This window comes from Myodes glareolus, chromosome 23 (genome assembly GCF_982192425.1).
Source record: "Myodes glareolus chromosome 23, mMyoGla1.1, whole genome shotgun sequence".
Classification (NCBI taxonomy): domain Eukaryota; kingdom Metazoa; phylum Chordata; class Mammalia; order Rodentia; family Cricetidae; genus Myodes; species Myodes glareolus.
The window spans coordinates 20089312-20111216 of NC_142048.1; the positions used below are offsets into that span (position 1 = coordinate 20089312).

A 21905-nucleotide genomic window follows, 5' to 3' on the forward strand; every position below is an offset into this window, starting at 1 on the left:
CTTCAACTTGTTGCTAAGAAGGTCAAGTAGGTGAGCCCCAAGTCTGGGTCATGGCATAACCTAGATAGGTCCCAGAAAGGTGTTGTCAAAGGGGACACAGAGTCAACTATTTTGGAAATGGTGCTAATATTGTCAAAGGCCCACTGGTAGATCACACATTCTCTGTGTATTAGCTGTGAGTAAGCCAGGGCATTTATCTTCCAGTCTAGATGTCATGCCCCTCCATTTCCTCTTCTCAGGTGCCTCTTGTATCCCACCCATTAGGAAAAGAGGTCTTTGTGCATGAACTGTCCTCTCCCTCTTTGCAAGAGACACATCAACTGCTTCTTTCTCTCCTTGTGTTCAGTCAAGCAGTTAGAAAGTAGGCTGGACTGGTTCAACATGATTCCTGCAGTTAAAAGAGCCCCAGTTCTGTCTCTATTGGTTTAATTTACTGGATAGTAAAGATAATAATATACGATTTAAAGTGATTAAATAAGGAGGCTATCCATGTCAGAAAACATTTATTTAAATAAAATTTAAGAAACAAAACCAAACCTGACTAAAAATATTCATAACATAGTATAATTATGAATACTAATATCTGTCTTCCATCTACTTCTCTTCCTTGTTAAATCCATAGGATAGAATAAACACACATTTTAAGGCCACCGATTAATTTTTCTTCATAAATTAATATAGTCCGTTGAATATTAGTCAACAATTCATTTTATGAAATTTCTATCTAAACTTTATATAATGAAATTATTAGTGGTATAAGTACAGTAGAATTCTGTATTTTAGAAATGACTTCATTATTTCCACCATTTAGAAAATTCAAAAGCCCTCTTGATTCTACCTGTGAATCAGTATGATAATCTTTCCACAAACTGACCAGAACCCTGTAAATGACACCTAAATAATTCCACTGAATACAGTCTGGGTACACAGGACAAGGAAAAATAAGTAAGCACACGAGCCTGACACAGAGTACTGAGGTCACTGGCCACGCAGCAGAATCTTTACATCTAATGGCATAAGAGTATTTTACTGAAAATGGAAATACTAAGGTAGAGGGGGCAAGAGTGCCTTTTTTCTTTCCTGTTTACCTGCAAATCATAGTGGTCATAGTTAATGTTAAAGAGGTGCACTGTGTGTATGGCCCTAGTCTAAGCCCTTTACCTGCTGTCTAAACACTTTACCTGTGTGAGCACCCACATACACACAAACTAACGCACACCCAGGCACATGCACCTTTCACAAAAAGAAAGAAAGGGCTGGCGAGGTGCCCATCAGGGTAAGAGTGCTTTGTCAGCTTGAGTTGGATCCCTGGAACCCAAAAGGTTGAAGGGGACAACCAACTCCCCCTAACTGTCATCTGACCTCCACAATGTGTGCTGTGACCAAGATTCCAGGGTGAAACATGATGCCTAACAAATCATCCACATTGGTTTATTCTGTCGCTGAAAATTTAACGCAAAATGAAGTACCGGAGCACTTCAAATGTAGATTAGTCCTCACTGTGAATATTCAAGCAAGAAAATATGAAAATTGTTACCTTTCAAAATAGATTGCCACTACATTCAGTTTCATCAACAGAGAGGTAGGGAATCACTGAGTCTCAAATAAACAATGCTTAGATATATGATTGAATTCAATCATAATATTTACAATGCCAGTTTTTTAGTTCCTATTAATGATGTAATAAAGCTCAGCATTTTTTATTTATTCTAACAACAGACACTAAATAATGTGATTCTACTTCATTATGACTACACATTTTCCAACTGTTGCTATGTAAGACTTCTGAATGTTAAGACTGACAAAGGTCTCGAAAAATGATCTTTGAAGTTTATTTTAGGCCCAGGCCTTCCCAGCATTGTGAAGGCCTTTAAGAATCAACAAAGCTAACAAGGTTTACAGCAGAAGGATCCTCCACAGTCCTTCCAGCAAACTGTCTTCTGCATTCTAATGATGGATTCATCTTTTTGACTGTACTGATGTTCACAGTAACTGGTTCCAGCTTGAGCACAATAAGTAATTGCATTACACTTTTTCTTTGTGAGTTCATCAATTAATTAATCAACAAATGAATCAATCTATTAAAGAAATTATCTACAAATATACACATCACCTTATACAAAAATTATTGGTTTTAAATTTTACTTGACTAGCTGCCAATCAACCTCACGTTACTTGCTTCCTCGAATTTCTTAGGAGAATTTCTGTTATTAATCTTGGTAACACGAGAATCAAAGAATATTAGATGATATTCTAAGTTCTGTTTTAAAATGTCTTCACCCATTCCTGCTTTTTTCTGTGAGTATCAGAAATTTAGCAACTACAAATATCTATTTGAATATATTCAATGTTAAATATCATACTTCCCCATATGGACATGCTTATATTATTTTTTTCAAGGCTAAACAAGATAAAAATATCTTACTATATATCTATTTTGTAGTATTTCGAATTTTTACACTTTGTGTATCTAGGATAAAGGGGAAAATCCTTTGAAAAATGTTCAGCCTTACTCATCCAGATAAATTATCAGTATGGAATTTATTTTTTTACAAAATGTAACTTTCACCATGCTAATCAAATTCATACTGCTACGGTGTGTGGAGCTATGCAGGGGTGACTGTCTATATTTAGAAATAGCACTAGTTCCCAGACATCTGGTTTATTATTACAGAGTAAGAGCCTGCTCTTAAATATCACATTGCAAGAGCAAAGAGATTCATGATTTCATATCTATATCTGTATCTATATATACACACAGTTTCATAAAGATCTATACCATACCTAAGTCACCGTCTCCCCATGGCACCTCAAGGCAGCCGCTGCTGAGGTATATTCGGCTCATCTTTTTTTAGCAGCATGAGAAAAAAATCCCTTGTCATTTATGAGCTGTGCTCAGCCATTTTAAGGAGCTGAAAGCTCCTTGTAATATGATGACTTGATGTTTAGACATCTGAATTACCTTCAAAATTTTCTTTTTCTAGTTGATTGCCTTCTTTGAAGAATAGTAACCCTAAATTATTTTCATCCTTGAGATCATGGATCCTGTCATGAAACAAAAGCATTTTTCTTTTACTTCTGTCCCTGGCTATGGTGACATCATGTTGTTATTTAGATAGTCTTTGCCTGCTCCAGTTCTTAGCCCCATCAATATCGTGGCAACTAAAGAGCTGACTTAGCTGACTTAGCAATGATGCGGACGACTTGGGTGTTTGGGTACTCTGGCTTTTTTTTTTTTTAAAAAAATATTTTCCTAAATATCAATTGCATCACACTTACCTCAAAGAAGAAATTGTAATCATGAGAAAAAAACAGTGACATTTTTCATGTAACCTTTTCATTTTTATGGAGAATGTTGAGGCATTTTATAGTTCCCTTAGTTATAAGATATTAAATCAACCGTCTTCTTTTTAATAGATGCAGATTCACTATGAATCCAAGGCAACTTAAGTTTAGGACTATAACTGACAAGAATCCTTTGTAAAACTCTGTAACTTGAGAATGTAAAGACACCCCCAAACGTGTAAGCTCCAGGCCCAAGATTTTTTGGTCCCTCTCGCACAAGTTTACAAATAAATTACCAGGCATGTAACGAGCTATTTTGTAAATACAAACAACCAGATTAACAGAAATTCTTGAGGACATGTTCAGTAAAATGTAAATAATGTGCCATCAAAACTAGTGTCTTCAGGAACAGAGACTGACCTTGTCTTTCTGTTCCTATCACCACTATGAAAATTTTCTTATAATAATATTAGCACAGCCATAGCTGGACTCTCCATGGTTATAGAAGAATATACTGAATTACATGGAGATGCAACTTATTCTGATTAGCTTTTATTTTTCCTTATGAGCCATTCATTATCTTGTAAGACTCTGCTTATGGGCTTGAACAGAAATAGAAAAGCTAAGCAAATATGACAAACAAAATGCATGTCATAGTTTATCTTAGGGAATTGAATGAAGTTTACAGCATCTTTACTGATCAGTTTCTTCTAAATATATCCCAAAGCAAGAGAAATGAATTTGAATATTTTTTCTAAAAGAAGGCTTTAGTTTGAGGCAGATACTCTAATCATATCAATTGCCCTTGTAGATCAATGGTGCTGCCAGGAGAAATTCTTGATTTCAAAATCAAGCCTACATATATAACAACTTATGCCTACATATATAACAACTCATGGGACCTTTGGAAGTCAGCACCTGAAAACAGTGTTTTCTTAACGTCACAAAGGAAGGCAATTCCACCTCCTCATGGGATTGAAGTCAGTATTAATAAAGAACTTAGCCTAATGCTATGATTGTTTGAATAAAACTTCCATAAATTTAATATTTTTATGTTTTTCCTCAAGAACTTTTAGGTTCATATCATTTTTTAAAAGAAAAGTTAAAGTATTTCCCCAGTTTCTGAAATCTTTCACAGAGGAAAAAATATTTGACCATATAAGCAATAAAATTTTCACAGAAAACAGTTAAGATTCAGCCATTGAGTTTATTAGAATCAAAGAAATTCACATGATTATACTCAACCAACTTCAGGTCAGTTTATCTTTAGACCATACCTACAAACCATCATAGATCCTACTGGTTTCTTCCTAGCTGTCTGATCAGCATTGGTAGACATTACTGGTCATTTTTATGATTCTTGATTATAATATCATGCAAAACCAATTAAATGAATTAGTGAATTTCATTTGAAAACTAAACAGCAATGTTATACTTTGATCTTCTCTTCTTATTAAAAAAATTTCACACAATATATTTTGATCATAGTCACTCCCCTTCCCCACTCTCCCAACTCTTCCCAGATGCTTCCCACCTACCCACCTACTTAATTTCATGTTTTCTCCATTCCCCCTCTAAAGACAGAAAGATAGAAAAAAACAAAAAAAGCTCAAAAAAGCAAAAAAAAGTCAAAATACAAACAAACTAAAATTATTAGTATGACAGAAAATATCAAAGCCAAAAGTGCATATAGAAACCGTGAGTCTATTTGAGGGCTGGTAAGACAGCGCTGTGGCTGAGCACATTGGTTCTTGCAGAAGACCCGATTTGGTTCTCAACACCCACATGATGGTTCACAGGCTTCCATAACTGTGGCTCCAGAATATAAAACTCCATCTTCTGATCTCCACAGGCACCAGACATACATACATGCATGAAAAACTCTCACCAACCATGCACTTAAGATACATGTTAAAAAATTATTTAATGTTATACTTTGACATAGACTTTTGGTGTTAATGAGCTTATAAACAAATAAATACGTTATTAAGTGATTAGGATCAGGCAAACTAGAAGCGTCCTGTGGTTTCCATTGGTCACCCTTCAACATTTTGGCTCCTTTTTCTTATTTTGTATGAGTAAATGTCAGGAAATGTCTAAGCAAATATAGAGAGAAATGGCTTTCTCATGGTATTTCAGTTTTGAATACTGGCTCCTAATTGTTCTCAAAGTGAGTGCCTTTTATCAGAAACACATTAGCTACTTATAATGAACTGAAGAAGGAATAACTTATTTACGATTATGGAGCTCTATATCATCAACCCTTTTTCATCTATCATCATAAATCAGATGAGTAGGTAAGGAATGGTCACAGTACTGGGACAGTCATCATGGGTACATAAATGGGTAACCCCACAGCTAGAGGTCGGCCTGATTCCTCTAATAAATCTTAGCACCCACATTGGAGCATTCATCCAGATAACGTTCTGACTTCTCAAAAGATTTTTAAAAGCAAATTCATCATTTCCTTAAAGAGCAGATACTTTTTGTTTTCCTTCTCCACTGGTTTAAACGGAATTCCCATCCTAGCAAGTGGCCTTAGTAACATAGTCTTATAGTTAAGTCTACGATGTTCAAAAACCTCGTACGCATTGACCATCCCTGTGTTTCTTTGATAGGAGTCAACTCTTACTGGCTCAGATGTTCTCTTTTCATTGCCTCCCCTCTATGTTGGACTGTGTCTTTCTGTCCACTAGCTCTTGAGATCTTTACCCGTCCCATAGTTATTTAAATAACACAGGTTGGGTATCCTAATTGTTTTATCCAGTTCAGTCTTCTCTAAATTTTACACTTCATTTGCAGCTGGCTATCCAACTTCTTCCTTTAGATGAGCAAATAGGAATTTCAACTTAAATTGAATTCTTGATTTGTAGCCCATAAAACTCCCCTACTGTAAATGGCAATTCTACTTATCCACTTTTAATAACTCTATTATTATTATTATTATGATTTTTTTCAAGACAGGTTTCTCTGTGTCACCCTGACTATCCTGGAACTTATTCTGTGGACCAGGCTGGCCTTGAATTTACAGAGATCCTCCTGCCTCTGCCTCCCGAGTGCTAGGATTAAAGGCACTGCCTGGCCTGTTCATAAGGCAGTGTTGGAAAATCCTGAAGCTTAATCAAGTAGAAGTTTGCTATGTCTTGTTTCCCTCTCCAAATATAGTGAGTTTCCCATTTACCATAATTTCAATATATTCAAAGTAGGTCAAAGGTTATTTATCATAATTAGATTCTGAACGTAATTTTGTAGTTTACTTTCAACCTCCCATGGAGCCTTTATCAGGACTAAGATGCCAGAGACTCATCTAAGTGAATTCAGACAATTTTTTGGTCATCTCTCACACATCTATCATGGTCACTTCTTGAGGTCTACCACTGGGATAATTTTCTCTCCATTTAACGAAAGTCTGGACGATCATCATTTCTACCAAAAGCACTGCATTCACTGCGGACGTAAAGGCTTAGAAGGACACGTGAAACTACTTGGTGATGCTTTCCAACAGCTGTCACTATTCCCAGCGCATAATAAACACACAGGAGAAAAACAGTTTGTAGGTCACTGAATTAGGCTTTCATGTTTTAAAGTGACAGCTCATTCTTTTGCCTTTCTGCCTGTTCTCTTTCAGTCAAATTGTGTTCATGCTGTTCGGCTATTTTATTGCTGAGCATATTGATAGTCTTAAGTAAGAAGATGTGTTTGTAGTGAGGAGAAACAATCCAATTGCATGTTTCAATCTTTTAAAAATATGTGTCTGGCTTAAAACTGCCTTATTTGAGAATGAATAATTCATAAATAACAATCTTCAAACCCTATTATATAGTAAACATAATTGTTACGATGAGATGATAGTTTGTTTCCGATTCCACATTTCCAGCATTTAAATCTTTTATGGACTATATTGGTGTTCTGTTCTTTGCTAAGGTATTTTCTGCTTTTACCATAAAGTTCCCTCCCAGAACCTCTCTTTGAACTACTGTGTTCAATCTTCTTCATACTTAACACAATTTTCTATTATTAAAATTCACAAAATGTAAGGACATTTCAACAAAGGCCTTGCACTCGTTTTCCTAGTTAAATCACCCTTCTAGCTTATGGTCTAAAATACATGATTTAAAATTTATATTGTTTCTAAACAGCCTTTTCCTGCATAATTGCCTGTTTCCATTTCTATGCCAACGTAGAGTTCACTGCTAAAATGAAAAGAGGATTAACACAGCATCTAAAAGTTGATCATTGTCTTTCATATCCAATCACAGTGGAGACTCGGCAGATGCATTTTCAAACACTAAAGGATGGAACTGCTGGGCAGTCCTCTGCCACGCCATATGTTCCCACCTCAGAATCTACATTCTGGAAAGCGCCCACAGTTTAAAGTTAGTATTTGCCAAACTAGGTCAATGTAGTTTACTGCAAATGGCTGCTATACTAACCTTGACTGGTCAGAATACCCCAGCTAGTTTTTCGCTTAGAAGAACATTCCTCTATATTTGCTAGTTTTCTTTTCGGGAGGATTTGCTTAATGGCGTTCCCTTCCACAGCAATGTCTGCAGACATACTTTGGTTGGTGTGTTTGTCTGTAACAAGCAGGTGTCATGAGTACAAGTGCTCTACCCCAGAAGAAATATTAGCATCTGGCTCTCTACCTACTTCTTCCTTCCCTTCCGACTTTCACAAAGGTTCCTGTGTGCTGCCTGGAGAAAGGCTTCAGCATTGAGCTCTATTCAGAAATACTTGGAAAGGGACTGGTAAAGGCAGTGTGGGGGAAGGGCCAGAAAGGCTGCAGCATTTTCTATTTTTAAAGCAGAGACTCTTCGCAGCAAGAAATATTTAACTGTTTGTGTGATGTGAATTGTGAAATATCACTAAAATCGCTTGCTGTTGCTTTAATGTAAAATGTAAAACTCCCACTGACAAAGGCTGGGCAGAACTTCCTGGTCAAAAGGCTCTGGCTCAAAGATTCCTTGGGCTTTACCCCAGCATCACGAGAAATAAGCATTATATGTACATACGGATCAGTTGGTATCTAACTTGTGTTTTAATTTTGTAAGGATCTAAGTTTAGAATTGAAAAATCACAGACTTCTTATTCCCATAAGCACAGCTCACTACTGTGATTTTTTTTTCCAGAGGTCATTTCTAAAACAAAAGGCATCAGTAGGCGATTTAAGTATGGCTGAGAATTTTTCACCCTAAAACGTAAAGGAAGGAGAAGTTGGAGAGATGAGAGGAAAAACTAAACATGTGCCTTTTGTTTATTTATTTGTTTGTTTCTGGCATCTAGGATTGAACAGGGTTAACAATCCATGGTGGAGGAAGAAGAACAAGTAACCTGTGATGGAACTCCATGGATTAACTGAGCTGCTCATCATATGACAAGACATTAACATATTGAGATCTGCCCAGATGAAAAATGGTGACAGAGCCAATTATCTGCCTTCATTTCTTTAGTACCATCTTTAAGGCTCTAGCTGCTATTGGTCCATAGAGGAAAGGAATTAATTGGAGCTCTGTCCCCTTGTAATAAGTCAAGGAGGAGGAAAACGAATCATTGAATGAAATGATTTTCCATGCTTTGCCTGTTGACATCTGCTGCCACGTTACGGTGCTGCTACTTACATCAATAAATCACTAATGGATACCCAAAACATGCCTTGCTCATCTCAAGCTCTGACCTGGAAAAGTCACCTATCTATCTATACCCCTTCCTCACTTTCTAAAACATTGGCTGGGTGGGTGTCATCATACTCTTTTGTCGCTAAGAGTCTTTGATTCAGTTTTTATGCCACACACAAAAGAAAAATTAGTACATGAGTTTTAGGCACCATGTATTGCCACTAAAAGACCTAGATATTCCCAGTAAAACTTAAGCTCAGAGACAGCTCAGCTAGGCCAATTGGTTTGGGTGGCTCATTCCCCAGATGAAATAAAGACTAGAAAGACCTATTCAGCCTTTGGTATTGGCTTGGGCCAATAATACTTAACCACTGGCTTCTTGTGGCATAGTTTATACTTACCAAGATAGTATGAATTCTTACAATGAAAGTAAATAGTATTTTATTGTTTAAAAATATTAAAAGAAACTTCAGTTTTAAGCTCAAGATGTTTAGCTTCATGCTTTTGTTAATGTGGAAAAAAATAAATATGGGAAGTTTCAAATACTGGAACAATATTGTCCTTAAAACAGTCTTAGATACGATGTATTATATTAAGCTGTCTGTGTCTGATGCTCCACCTAAGTTGTGTAGTATGAGTGCAAGGCCTGAGTGACTATGTTATTTTCCTGGCCCATCTTTTAAATGGCATGCCATCTTAAAGAGTAACTCAAATACGAAACTTAAGGACACCTCAGAAGTTTTTCTAAGCCTTGGGTGATGCAATCAAATTCTCAGTACAGTGAAGGGGGGAAATAGCCAGCATAATCCGTACTGCTTCCTAAAGATTAGGTTGCTTTAGCTCCTCATAAAAGTCTCGCTTTGCAGTCGATGGAGACCACCACAGAGAAACACAATGGAACAGAATGAAGAGATCAACAGGTCTAGGGAAGTATGGCCCCAGTGAATAAAACTACCTCACAGCTCCTGCATCTGTGGCTCAGAAAACATCATGGGAGAGAAGGAGGAAAGACTGTAAGAACTAGAATACCAGGAAGTCTTCTGTGACTCCATCTCTCCTATATATGGCTGCATAAATAGGACCACAAGAATGGCAACATTAGTGGGCATGTTAATATGAAAAGGGGATAATGGGGGTCTCACTCCTAGACGAGGAACTACAGGTAACTAATGACGTCTGGGAAAAAGAATCAGCTTGTATCAGAAATGGGAATCCTTTTTGGTATTTGATTTGAAAGTACATGCACACTACCAACAAAATCAGGCTCAAACAGGTTATATAATATTGTACATACACATGCATACACATGTGTGTGTGTGACAATAATAGTCAAAGAAAAATGTATTAACTTCAGGGAGGTTATGGGATGAGTTTGAGTGAGAGTAATTGGGAGGGCTGGAGTAAAGGAAAAGGGGTGATGCAATTATATTTTAATAATTATCTATCTGTCTTTCTGTCTATCTATAAAAGAAGACACTGGATTTGATCATACCTATACACTTAACTTAGTTATGTTTTGGCTTGCAAATAAACTGAGGCAGACTTTTTCCATTTTAATATTGTAAATTACTTAGAAGAAAGGAATTTTTAAAAGTGATTTCATGGATTGAAGGATATGATATAGGTCATTCAATAAAAAACTACAAACTATTGAATAGAACATGCTCATTTTATACATGCTTTCTTTAGCTATATTATTTCATTAAAATAAAACACAGTAAATTAAATATTTGAAGTAGATCCCTTTAGATGTTGGTTATCTATGTACTCTTAACTACTTATATAGAAGAATCTAATATCTTTCCTAGTATAAATGCAAAAAATCAAGTTGTATATATTCTAAGGTATCATTAGGTTACCTTAGATGATAAGTAGGTAGAGATGATAGTAAGTAGATGATGAGTAGGTAGAGGAGCTAGTCTCAGACAAAACACTAGGAAAACTAAGAAAAATCATTTTCCATAGAAGACTATGTTCTCTAATTTATTAAATCTTAGAGAAAAATAGCTAAAACATACTATGAACCAGAGATGACCCAGTAATTTCTACTCATAAAGGCTAAAAAAATAGTGATGGAATATGAAAGGATCTTATTTTATTCCCATTTTCCTTAGTGCCAATGTGTCTAAACACATTCCTGTGTTTAGACTTTGCTGTGGTGACTAGTCCCCTGTGAGATGGTGAAACTAGAAATGATTCAGAAAAAGGCACCGGAAGTCACTTAAGACATGGAACTTTTTATGGAGGAGAAAGATTCTTCCTTCTAGACACTGCAAGCCAGAAAGCTAAAACCTGAGAAGAATTCTGACGGAAATCTATATAAGGATGTAAGACAGGATTAGGCAAGGATGACCTGAAAAAAAAATAGAAAGAGGGCCTACCTGCTGACCACTTACAAATCTAACTTCAAGGCACAAATTTAACCTTTTTTAAGTTGGTATTACCAGTTCACATAGATTATTGCTTCTCAGAGGTAGCATATGGTTGAATCCATGATTATTCAAAGATTAACATTTCTGAGACTATATTTCTGAATGATGGCTCTTGAATCAAGAACAAGTTTTTCTTCCACTGTCAGAAAAAGATAGGATAAACAAGCAAACCCCTACCCAAGTCTAGGTCGGCTCCTTTCCCAGTGTTTTATGGAGCAAATACATCAACATGACCATCATTGTATTCTAAAAAGGCATCCATGACATTTGGCAACAAATCTCAGTTCATAATTCCATATATAAATATTTCAGCCATCTGTCTCTAGCATTTTCACTATAATCACAATATTCTATCAAAGAAAAAAACAGCAATTTTATTATGGAATGGCTTGACAGTTTTCCTTTCCCCTAGAGCTCGATTTATAAGTTTGCTTCTACAGGGGCACTTTAATTTATATGCTCTTTAAATCCTTTATTATTGGGAAAATATTTTATACTCTATTATTGTTGTGTCTGTATGGGATGTGTGTGTGTGTGTGTGTGTGTGTGTGTGTGTGCGCGCGCACGCGCGCGCCACATGGGCCACTCCAAGGATTAAACTCTGCTTGCCAGGCTTGCATAGCAGCCACCTGTTCCTTTTGAGCAGCCCCTTTGCCCTCACTCCATTTTCTAAACTGTACGGTTCTCTCCCATAACAGATGTTTATTTAACCGTCCAAATCACTGATGAGTTGGCTAGGACTAGGACGGATCGTCACTTTATAGCATCACAAAGCCCCTGAGGAAGCCTCACCTCCCAGGGGCAGGTGTTCCTCCTTACAGAGCAGCATCACTCACTCCCAACAGGCCGTGCTGGAGCTTCCTTACAAGGCCATGTGTCCGTACAATACTAGGAGATACTTCAGACCCCATTCTTGCTCCATTTTACTTCTTATTCTATTCTATGTGAACATGCATAGCTAAGTCTGTTGGTCCAGTAAATAAATGAGGGTGGGTGAAGCCTGAGGCAAGTCAAACAGGAGGTCCACAGGGATTGTTAGCTAACAGTTAGCCTTTGTTTCACAAGTCAGTGAAACCTACAGCTGACACTCTGTGTGCTTCCTGATGGTTCCCCTCCTGACTAGAGCAGAGTAGGTAGGAAAGGACATAGGAAAAGTCATATACTTCCAGATGGTCGGGAGAGCTAAAAAATAGCACTTAAGTGCAAGACGCAAAGGACATTATATCATCAGTAAAAATGGAGACAATTTGAGAAGACATGCTACATAAGTAAGGCTTTTAAACGTCACAAACTGGGTACAATTTAAGAAACAATAAGCAGGGTCTTGTCAGGACCAAAAGAAACTCCTGACAAATGGTTGTGTCACCTTTTAGCGTATTAATGCCCATGCTGCCTCTAGGCGCTCTCAGCCAGCACCTGCTACAGAGGCCACTGGCATCCTGTCTCCCCTCAGCTCTTATCCCACACCCCACCCTTAAATCTTTCCAGCTTCCCTTCCCGCAGCTTCCCATTCTTCTGTAACCTTGTCATTCTCTCCAGGTCATGCTCTGTATTTTTTGTTATCTTTGCTTTCTTCATTCCTAGTTTTTAAAAGTATCTTTTTCACGTGGAAATGGCTCATCTCTTAAACAATGCATCTTACCCCTGAGAGAAATGAGGTCGTGACTGCCCCAAGGTGTGACTGAAGAGAAGGCTTTTATTGTAGATCGAAGGAGGCAACGGGAAGAATTCTCAGCAGGGAGAAAATGTAGTTGACTGTACTGGACCACGCGGGTGAGGGTGAGAGGAAGAAAAGGGAGAGGAGAGAGGGACAAGAGGAACAAGAAAGGGAGAACATATACTGGCTGCCCCATGCTAACTTCACAGGGTAAAACTGGCCGCTTTGTTATGCTGCTAACAAACCTTATACTCACGTCTCTGGTCTGGCCAATTCAATACAGAAAAAAAAAATGAGAGTAATTTTAACATAATGAAGTCGACATAGCACAAAACCTCAACAGGTGGCCAATTAACGGGCACACCAAGAAGAAAACCACAGCTAAAATGGTTTTTAAGTAGAGGAAGATGTTATCAGAAATCATACAGCTCTAAGAATAGAGACCAAAGTGTCTTTTATGATGACCTTTATTGCATGCTGAGTATTACTGGGTCGCTCTTGTCAACTGTCTACATCTTCTGAATACCTGCTCTACGAGAAAGAATAATAAGAGAATAGTGGTTCCCCCAGGTACAACAAGGAGTAAGTGCTTGTTTTCATGGAGTAAAAAAGGACACTAAATATGATCTAACAGCATTTTCTAAGTCCATTAAATGTACTTGGTGGAGGCGATGAGAACCAATGCAAATATAAGATAACCTTACCCACAATGTGCTCCAACTCAGCATGGGAGATACTTGAGAGGGAGTAAGTTATAGAAGTGTATATCATTTGCAAGTCCAACAGAAGAGCCCTAAAATAACTGCCATTTGCAGACTTGCTGAGAACAGCACAACTATGTCAAGAGATAACTGGGGCTCTCTACGCTGGCACAGAAATAGCTACATGTCAAAATATGAACATATAGCATTTTGGCACTAAAAGCAGACTTAGGTACTGTCTACTCCAGGGACTCAAAAAGCCTTAGGCACTCCATAGAACTGCCTGAGGGTACTGGGATGTGCAGGATGGTCTCTTCACACATAGGATTGCCCAAGGCATCCACTTCTGAAGTGAGCTTCCAGATCATTTCAAAACAGAGCGTCAGTGAGATTAGGGGTGAGTGGATGGGATTCAAACACAACCGATCCCGTCTAACGTATCTTGCTGATGAAACTGATGTTAAGAAAGGCATAGTATTAGGCTACATCTCCACCAAGGTTAAGAGCAAAATGACAGTGGAACCCAGGGTATCTCCTGCACCTTAAGCCCTTTCCAGCATACTGTTTTGCTACCCAGCACTACAGGATAACATTTTGAACCAGTGAATACAAAATAAGGAAGGAAAAACCATATCTAACAACCAGTACCACATATATCATGAAACATTGTCTAATGAAGTTCATAAAGGACATCTTTGGACTAGCCTCCAGCACTTGTGTAAGAACAAAGTCTTTACTAATCTCATAAAATAGCATTTTTGTTACAAACTATACTTTGCTCAAATTCATTTCTATCTCTAGAAGTTGCTAGCTTGCAAACCTAGAAGGGTCACAAACCTGTAGAGGGAGTAAACTTAGCAACTTGTGTTCTCTAGTCTGAATATAACAGCTGCTCAGTAAACAGACATGACATGCACCATAGATAAGGACTTAATATATTTTACATATAACCATTCTCCTCCACAGAATTCTAGCCACACCATGTATTTATTTATTTATTTATCTATCTATTTATTTATTTATTTATTTTTACCATGACTAAGAACGTACTTATAGAAGGTTTGGTTTCTGGCAGTTCTTCAGATTTCTTTGTTGAACTTTTTTTCACATGAAATTTGAGTGCATTTGCAAAAGTCCTTATGAACAGAAAACATCGAAAGCCATCAATCACATGGGCCTCTATTCTAACATTAAATGCCAAGCTTGTCCACTTTGGCAGATCGGCCATGAGTGTTGTTTATGCACCGTCTTTGTCAAACAGAAGGCCTAACCCACTGGCGAGGATGGTGCTCTCTCCGTCCCTGTCCTTAAGATGACATTAAGATGACATACACATCTTCAGTGGAGCTGCCTAGAATTTGCACAGGAAGCTAGATGAATCACCACACATGCTTTCTATATACCTGAAGTCTAGCAGGAACCAATGTTTGACAAGATTTTAAAAGACAGATAATACATTTTTAAAACCTGAGTCATTTCTGTTCAAAGCATTTCTGTGAAGAAAAATCCTTTGATATGGACAGATCATAGAGGAAAGTCCCATGTGTGAGCTAGGCTGCCGAAACAGAATTCTGCTTAGGTCCGGTCTACCAGCCAATCACTTGCACTGCTTTGCTCCAGTTCTAGGTGATGGCTCAAGACGGCTGATCTTCACGAAGGATATCTCAGTATCAACCAACGATATCCATAATATTTAACATAAAATTCACTGCTTATCTTGCTTGGGTCTTTAGCCAACTTTGTTTTGTATAATCTGAATAATTCCGATTCTCTGATACTCACCCTTCTATATGGAAGAGGCCAGCCGGGAGAGCAGGCAGAGTGGTGGGACAGAGAATGCAAATCTAAGCTTGGATGATGTTGTTGTTCCCTCTCGGCTTCTTTTGTCAGCGTCAAGGACTGAAGTAGAAGTAGCGGCTGGTAGTAGCAGAAGAACCTGACTTGAAACTGTTTTACTTCCAGGTATTTAATGAACATATAACAACTTACTAAATACTGGAACGCCCCCACCGATTAGTATGAAACTGACAAATAAAATCAAACACTTGGGTTCTGAAATTATTTACCTATTGAATGAACACAGTTGGCATATAAGACATGCTTAGTAGACACAGCCTGGCATGATTATGTGCTTCTTGGCAACACTGTTTCTTATTAGAATTCTGAAGTGTTTTTTTTTAATTTTTAATTCTTTTGGAATTTCATTCATGAATATGCGGTGTTTATATCATTTCAATCATCCTTTTTTCCCCTATAGCTACTTCCATGTCTTCACCATCTCTCAAATTTGTGACTTCTTCTAGAATAACTACTGTTACACACACATACACACACTCTCCAACAACAACAAACTAGATCCAATTATTGTTATCATTATGTAAGAATGTTTAGGGCTGACCACTTAGGATCAGATACCCTATCAGCAGTTTCACTACTAAATTATGGCAAGCTATATACCATTTTTTAGAAATAGCAATGTTATGTAAAAAGCTAACATTTACACAGTATAAGTTCTAAGCCAGATAAAGTAGGAAGTGGTTTTGGTAATTTTAGACAACTTCTCTTTCATGTAAAATTTACACTGATCCATGGGAGTACAGGTAGTTAGTTTTCTTTTACTGGGGAAGAAACTGAGACCTGCAGACACTAAGCTATTTTCCATGGATGACACAACTAGAGCAAGCTAGAACCGTCATAGATCTGTGTCTGTCTGACTAATTTACTGAGCCATGCGTAATGCAACTTTAATCCCCATTTTCTTTCAGGGTCTTTTATTCATTCTAAAAATATTTACTGACTTTCTTCAATATCTAAGGCACTGCTTTTCCTGTGTGCCATGAACAGTTCTTTCAAAGATCAAGTGACATCTTGTCTAGCAAGCTATAATTCCCTTCTTCAGAACAGTAATGGTCTTGAAATGTCCGCTGTCATATTGTTATCATTTATTCTATACTCAATTACTTGACAAGAGTTGTAGTTATCTCGGGTTAAGGAGATGTGTGCTAAGTATACTTTTCTTTTTCACCTGAATATTTTGTCTTTTAAAAATATTTTTTAAATGAAAATATCAATTTTGATTCTGTAGACATTTCGAATTAGCGCTATAGAATTAAATTCTGTGGTTCTATAACATAGTAATTATTAAGTTGGGAGCTTAGGCCCCAGCCTTTTGCATCTATCCTTGCCCCCTGACTCTGAGAAGAAGCACTCTGGACTCCAAATCCCAGCAGGCCAGGTCCTGACTCCCCCCTGGGGGCGGGAGGTCAGAACCATGCTCAAGAATATTTAAGTGAACTCCCAAAAGAGGAACACATGATCTCCTATTCTTCCTCCCAGTGGTCGCATTTGTGCGACTTCCTGGTTCCCCCTCGGGGCTGCCCGAGAGTGCAGAACTCCCATTAAACCTGGATATCTCTTAATTTGACTTGCTTTGATTTGGCTTGATTGGGGAATTTTGTGTCAGCGGAGAGCTCGTGTTAGGAAAATATTCCTAACAGTAATATGAATGACCTTTAAATAATTAATTAATTCCATTGTTCAATCCAATTGACCTTCATAAATGAAATTTTAAAAATAAAATCCATTTCAGTAGATTCTACTTGCTCAGCTCTCTTGAAAGACTCTTCCATCTTCCATATTCTTGAAATACAAATATTGTTGTAGGACTTGAAGTTCAGAAGATTCTTATAACCTAAATTGGTCCTGTTTGTTGACTTTTTTTTAACTAGAAAAAAAGCCAAAAAAACTTAGTGAGCCATTTCATCATAATTGTGTGAAGTGGGAATGATAAAGGTGAAAGAAGAATCAAAGGTTTGATTTTTCTTTCTGTCCTGGAGCTCACTCTGCAGATTAGGCTGGCCTCGAACTCACAGGGATTGGATTCCCTCTGCCTCCCAAGTGCTGGGATTAAAGAATCAACTCCTGGACTTGAAATGCTAGAAGAGTCTCTATGAAGACACTATTCATGATCTTCTGTGTATTTGAACTCAAAATGAACTAACACTTCTTCATTTTCCAAGTTTACCACTGTGGAGCAAGTTTAAGGGACAATGAACAGCTTCCAAATCCGGTCACATGTTCGCCAGACCACATAATTCTAAAAAATCCTTTTTGCTCTCACTTGAAGGGAAGTTATTACTTTCCTAGTAACAGGGTAGAATCCAGAAAAATAAGTGCTTTTAATTCTCACCAGTGGTCAGTCAGGATGTGCTTAGTTGGTACCGAGTTGGGCAATAGAGGATTTCTTGCTTCTGCACTCATGATTGAAGCACTATTATACTGAAATGAAGTCTTTGCAAACTGCCCACCCTCGGGCAGTCTCCCCGGCTCACTCTAATGAGGGACTTTGTGACCTTAGGATGGAGAACAGTATGTTTTTCAGGGAATCAAGCTCATTTTAATGGTTGCCATTTTCCCTCGGCCTCAAGCAGCACACTTGACAGCTCCCGGGAGCCAGTGCTTCTATTTAAGAACATGAGTGGCATTCCGGTGTTGCATTTCAGTTTGTTTGTTTTCTGCCCGGAGTTTAAGACGATAAGCCTTCTGGAAAGAGTTGGTGGATTTCTGAAGGTTTCTATTTTACTCGGGAGGCGATGGTGCCATGGATATTTCAGCTGCCCTGGTGGAGAAAAGCTGCCCTCATACCACTTCACGGTTATGCACATTCCTGAGGGGCCCGAAATGTTAACTGTTCTTCTGATCCCCCGCGAAGAATGTAGAACGGGCTGCTTGGTGATTGGTCATATAGGCTTGTCAGGTTCTACAATGCTGCACACGGCTTATTAAATAATACCTTACTAACTGAGATGGTTTGGTTGTAAATATTATCTTATTCTTTGGAAAAAAACAAACAAACAAACCTTGTCTACTGCCCAGCTTAGGAAGACTCATGAAGATAAACTTGTTCCGGCTAAAGAGAGAAAAAAGGCCATGAAAACCTATCCTCCCCACACCACCCAAGCTTCGTAGTCTTTCAGCCTTTTCCAGACCCCCTTAAATATAATAACATGACATTCAAACTCTTTCTCAAAGAAACTCATGGGGGTTTGCCTGGTCAAAAAGTTATATAGCATTCAATTTGTCTCTAAATTTAACACAGACTTGCTTACTCATGACACTATCTGAAGCAATTGACCATTCCCAGTCTAGAAGCCCATGGTTCATTTTGCAATATTAACAAAGAAAGGCTGGAAAGAAGAATTGTTCCCTGTGCTGGTGAAGGAGAAATGCTAAATGTCCCTCACAGCTCATACATACATACATACACACACATTTACATAACTACGTACACATACATACATACATACATATCCTTCCTTCATCTTTCCTTCCACTTCAGTGTGAATTTGGAGGAATAAATATTCTAAATAATTATCTTTCAGATCACATTGTTGGTGGACAAAAGGACACTGAGAAAAATTTTTCTTCAATATAGAAATGTGCTTAGTATATTTGCCAGTATTTATTAAACATTCATGGAGACACAGCAAGAACATACCCTGCTAAGCCCACAACAAGGAGGCCAGCCACCTTCTCCGACATGAAGTTCATATGGTGTATACTGTGGCACACTGACTCATTTCAACAAGGACTAAGAGACACTGTGAGGGTGTGCATTGCTAAGTCTATAACAAAGAGACCATCCACCTTCTCTGATATTCAGTTCATACAGTGTAGACCATGACACACTGAATCATTACAGCAAGGACTTGACATTACACCAAGTACTTTATGGTGGTAATTATTCCTCCTATAAGCTTTGACACTTTCATATGCTTAATCCAGTTAGAAAGTTCTGAACAGAACTGTGGCATCTGGATACACGATCTGATTAAAGGTACATCATCTACTCAATCAAGTTATCATTAGCTCTAAGATTCATACTTCAGTCTTTAGTAAAAATAAAACAATTCTTCTTATGTTTCTAATTTTAAATTTGCCCTCTTTTTCTTTGCATGCAACTTGATCTTACTTATACTTCTTCATAAACATGTATTTTCTACCATAAATTATGCTATCTCTATGAGTGAAACCCATATTTTTCCCCTCACTGAATTCTAAATGTGGCCATTTTCCTTTTAGGACTTTATAAATTCTGCCTTGTTTGCTGTTTGGTTATTTTACATGTATAACATTTGGCTCTTAATTATATTGTCTCCTTTTTTGATAAAAAAGTAAAAAATATTGTACCACATAATGCTATAATTTAATAGTCTATCTAGAAAGTATATCTGCATATATTCCAAATGTGTTTTGTGTATAATATATATATTATACATAGAATATATACTCATTATATATACTGTGAGCATGCAACATACAACACTGTGACAGGAATAAAGTGATATCCAATATTTGTTGGTCTAAGTTGACTGAGGACTATCTTAAGTATGTCCACAAATAAGAAAAATAGCCAATTTTAAGAATGTCTTACCAATTTCTAAAAGAAACAGTAATACAGGAAATGAGTTAAGAATTCATTTTTATGTCTTTACTTCCTGCATAGACAAAAAAATTTTTGAGTTTATAGACTGACAATGCCATTTCTTTCAAAAGCCTAGGAAAGCTGAGAACACCAGCATGTGCCTTTCCTAGAAATAAAAATGTTAAACAGTGAAATGATTGGAGTAAAGCTGCACGTGTGATATATATGACTCAGATGTGACAAGTTGAAAAATGAACAAGACATAAGGAATAGAAGTGGAGAACTTGAAATTCTGAAAAATTCTGAAAGAAACGTGCACAGTTGGAAAAGAGAACCTGAATATTGTTAGTACAGCTTGAAACTGACATGTCTCAGGCAAGGCTACTCCTGGCTGGGTCCTCTCCTTTCATACCCCCATAGCAATTGGTTGACTCTGTAAAATACCCCCACACATTCAGGAGACTGTGGGCTTTGGTATATTCTATTTTAATGCCAAATACGGTATATTTGATTTTGGGCAAATGAAAGTAAATAGTGTGGACTTTGTAAGAAAAAAATATAGAATGATAAAATTATAACAGCAGAAGGGAACAAATGCATAAGAAATATATTCCTAAGAAAACTTATGCTGTCAAACACCATGATTTGTTTTGTTCTCTAATTCCGGAATTAATGCATTTCTCACCGAACACAGCAGGAGAGATTATAAATGTATTGAAATCTGACAGTCATTTCTAAGCTTGAAACCTTGTTCTCAAATTTCTTTTTTGTGTCACCAGAGACAAATAGCCTCTTCTACAAAAGATATTCTGGCATGCTAAAACAGAACAGAGCTTGGACAAATTAAAATATCTTTTGAGTGTAATGTCTTTTGTCACTTAAGAGCACATCTGTTGATTTCAGTTATTCCTATAGAGAGCTATTTCATCTAAATTCAGAAAATATGTTCATGGTGGTTCTTACACATTTATATAATTTAAACCATTAAAGACATCACCCTACCTGCCTCCTGAAGGTTTTCATTGTTGACATAAGAGGTGTTCCTACCACAACTGATCTCGTAAATAATCAAACAGTAGCACACAAAACATTATTCTTCAGAAATGGTAGACTGCATAACATTTCTGATATTGCTGGAAGCTACTACTAAGTTTAGTTATTAAAGCAAATATCAACACAGCAAGGCTTTTTGATATAGAGTAAGAGATAGGTATCTTGGGGTATAGTTCAGTTGTACATCACATGCCAAGCCTTTGTGACATTTTGGCTTCAGTCCTAGCACCACGAAAAAAATAAACAACCATGTATAGTTAGATATAAATCTAGCTTCTTTTTATATCTTGGTTGTATTATTCTTCAATGACAACTTGTTTTGACATTTGACTGGAGATGGCATATTATATTATATACTACTTTCAAGTCTCAACGATACATGTGACAAAAATGTATGTTTGATGGTAACCATGATGCCAAACATAAGTTCAGAGATGTGTGAAATCAGAATCACAGACATAAATTTTCATCCATCTTAAGTTCCTAAGTCTCGACCACAAAAGGACTTCCTTGTGAGCTTCAGTGTTCCCAGATACTTTCAGAAATCAACCCACAGACTCATGGGGACACATTTCTTTGAGTAAATTTCCACAGCCAAATATTCTGTTCATGGCCTTCAAGGATCAGAAATCGAATCTATTTTGAAACAAACAAATACTTCAAAGGTGCGTCTGCAACCCTCAAAGCTCAAAATAAAGAACATTGATATCAAAAGATAGACACACTATTTTGAAGTAA

The 21905-nt window shown here is 37.3% G+C and overlaps 1 protein-coding gene across 9 annotated transcripts in view; it reads right to left on the reverse strand.

Annotated features, from left to right (window-relative positions):
- Window positions 1-21905, reverse strand: part of Asb5 (ankyrin repeat and SOCS box containing 5) — a 56044-nt gene that overhangs the window by 14512 nt on the left and 19627 nt on the right. For 2 of the 9 annotated variants that reach the window (XM_087900952.1, XM_048455770.3), the window contains exon 3: window positions 2963-3045. The exons of 3 other annotated variants lie outside the window; for them this stretch is intronic. In XM_087900952.1, coding sequence (XP_087757078.1) covers window positions 2963-3045 — 83 coding nt within the window. Of the gene's footprint in view, window positions 1-2784; window positions 2927-2962; window positions 3046-7718; window positions 7863-7935; window positions 8026-12124; window positions 12296-21905 lie in introns of those variants that run through there. 4 more of the 9 variants (XM_085680313.2, XM_048455776.3, XM_085680314.2 and 1 more) reach the window with 4 other exon arrangements.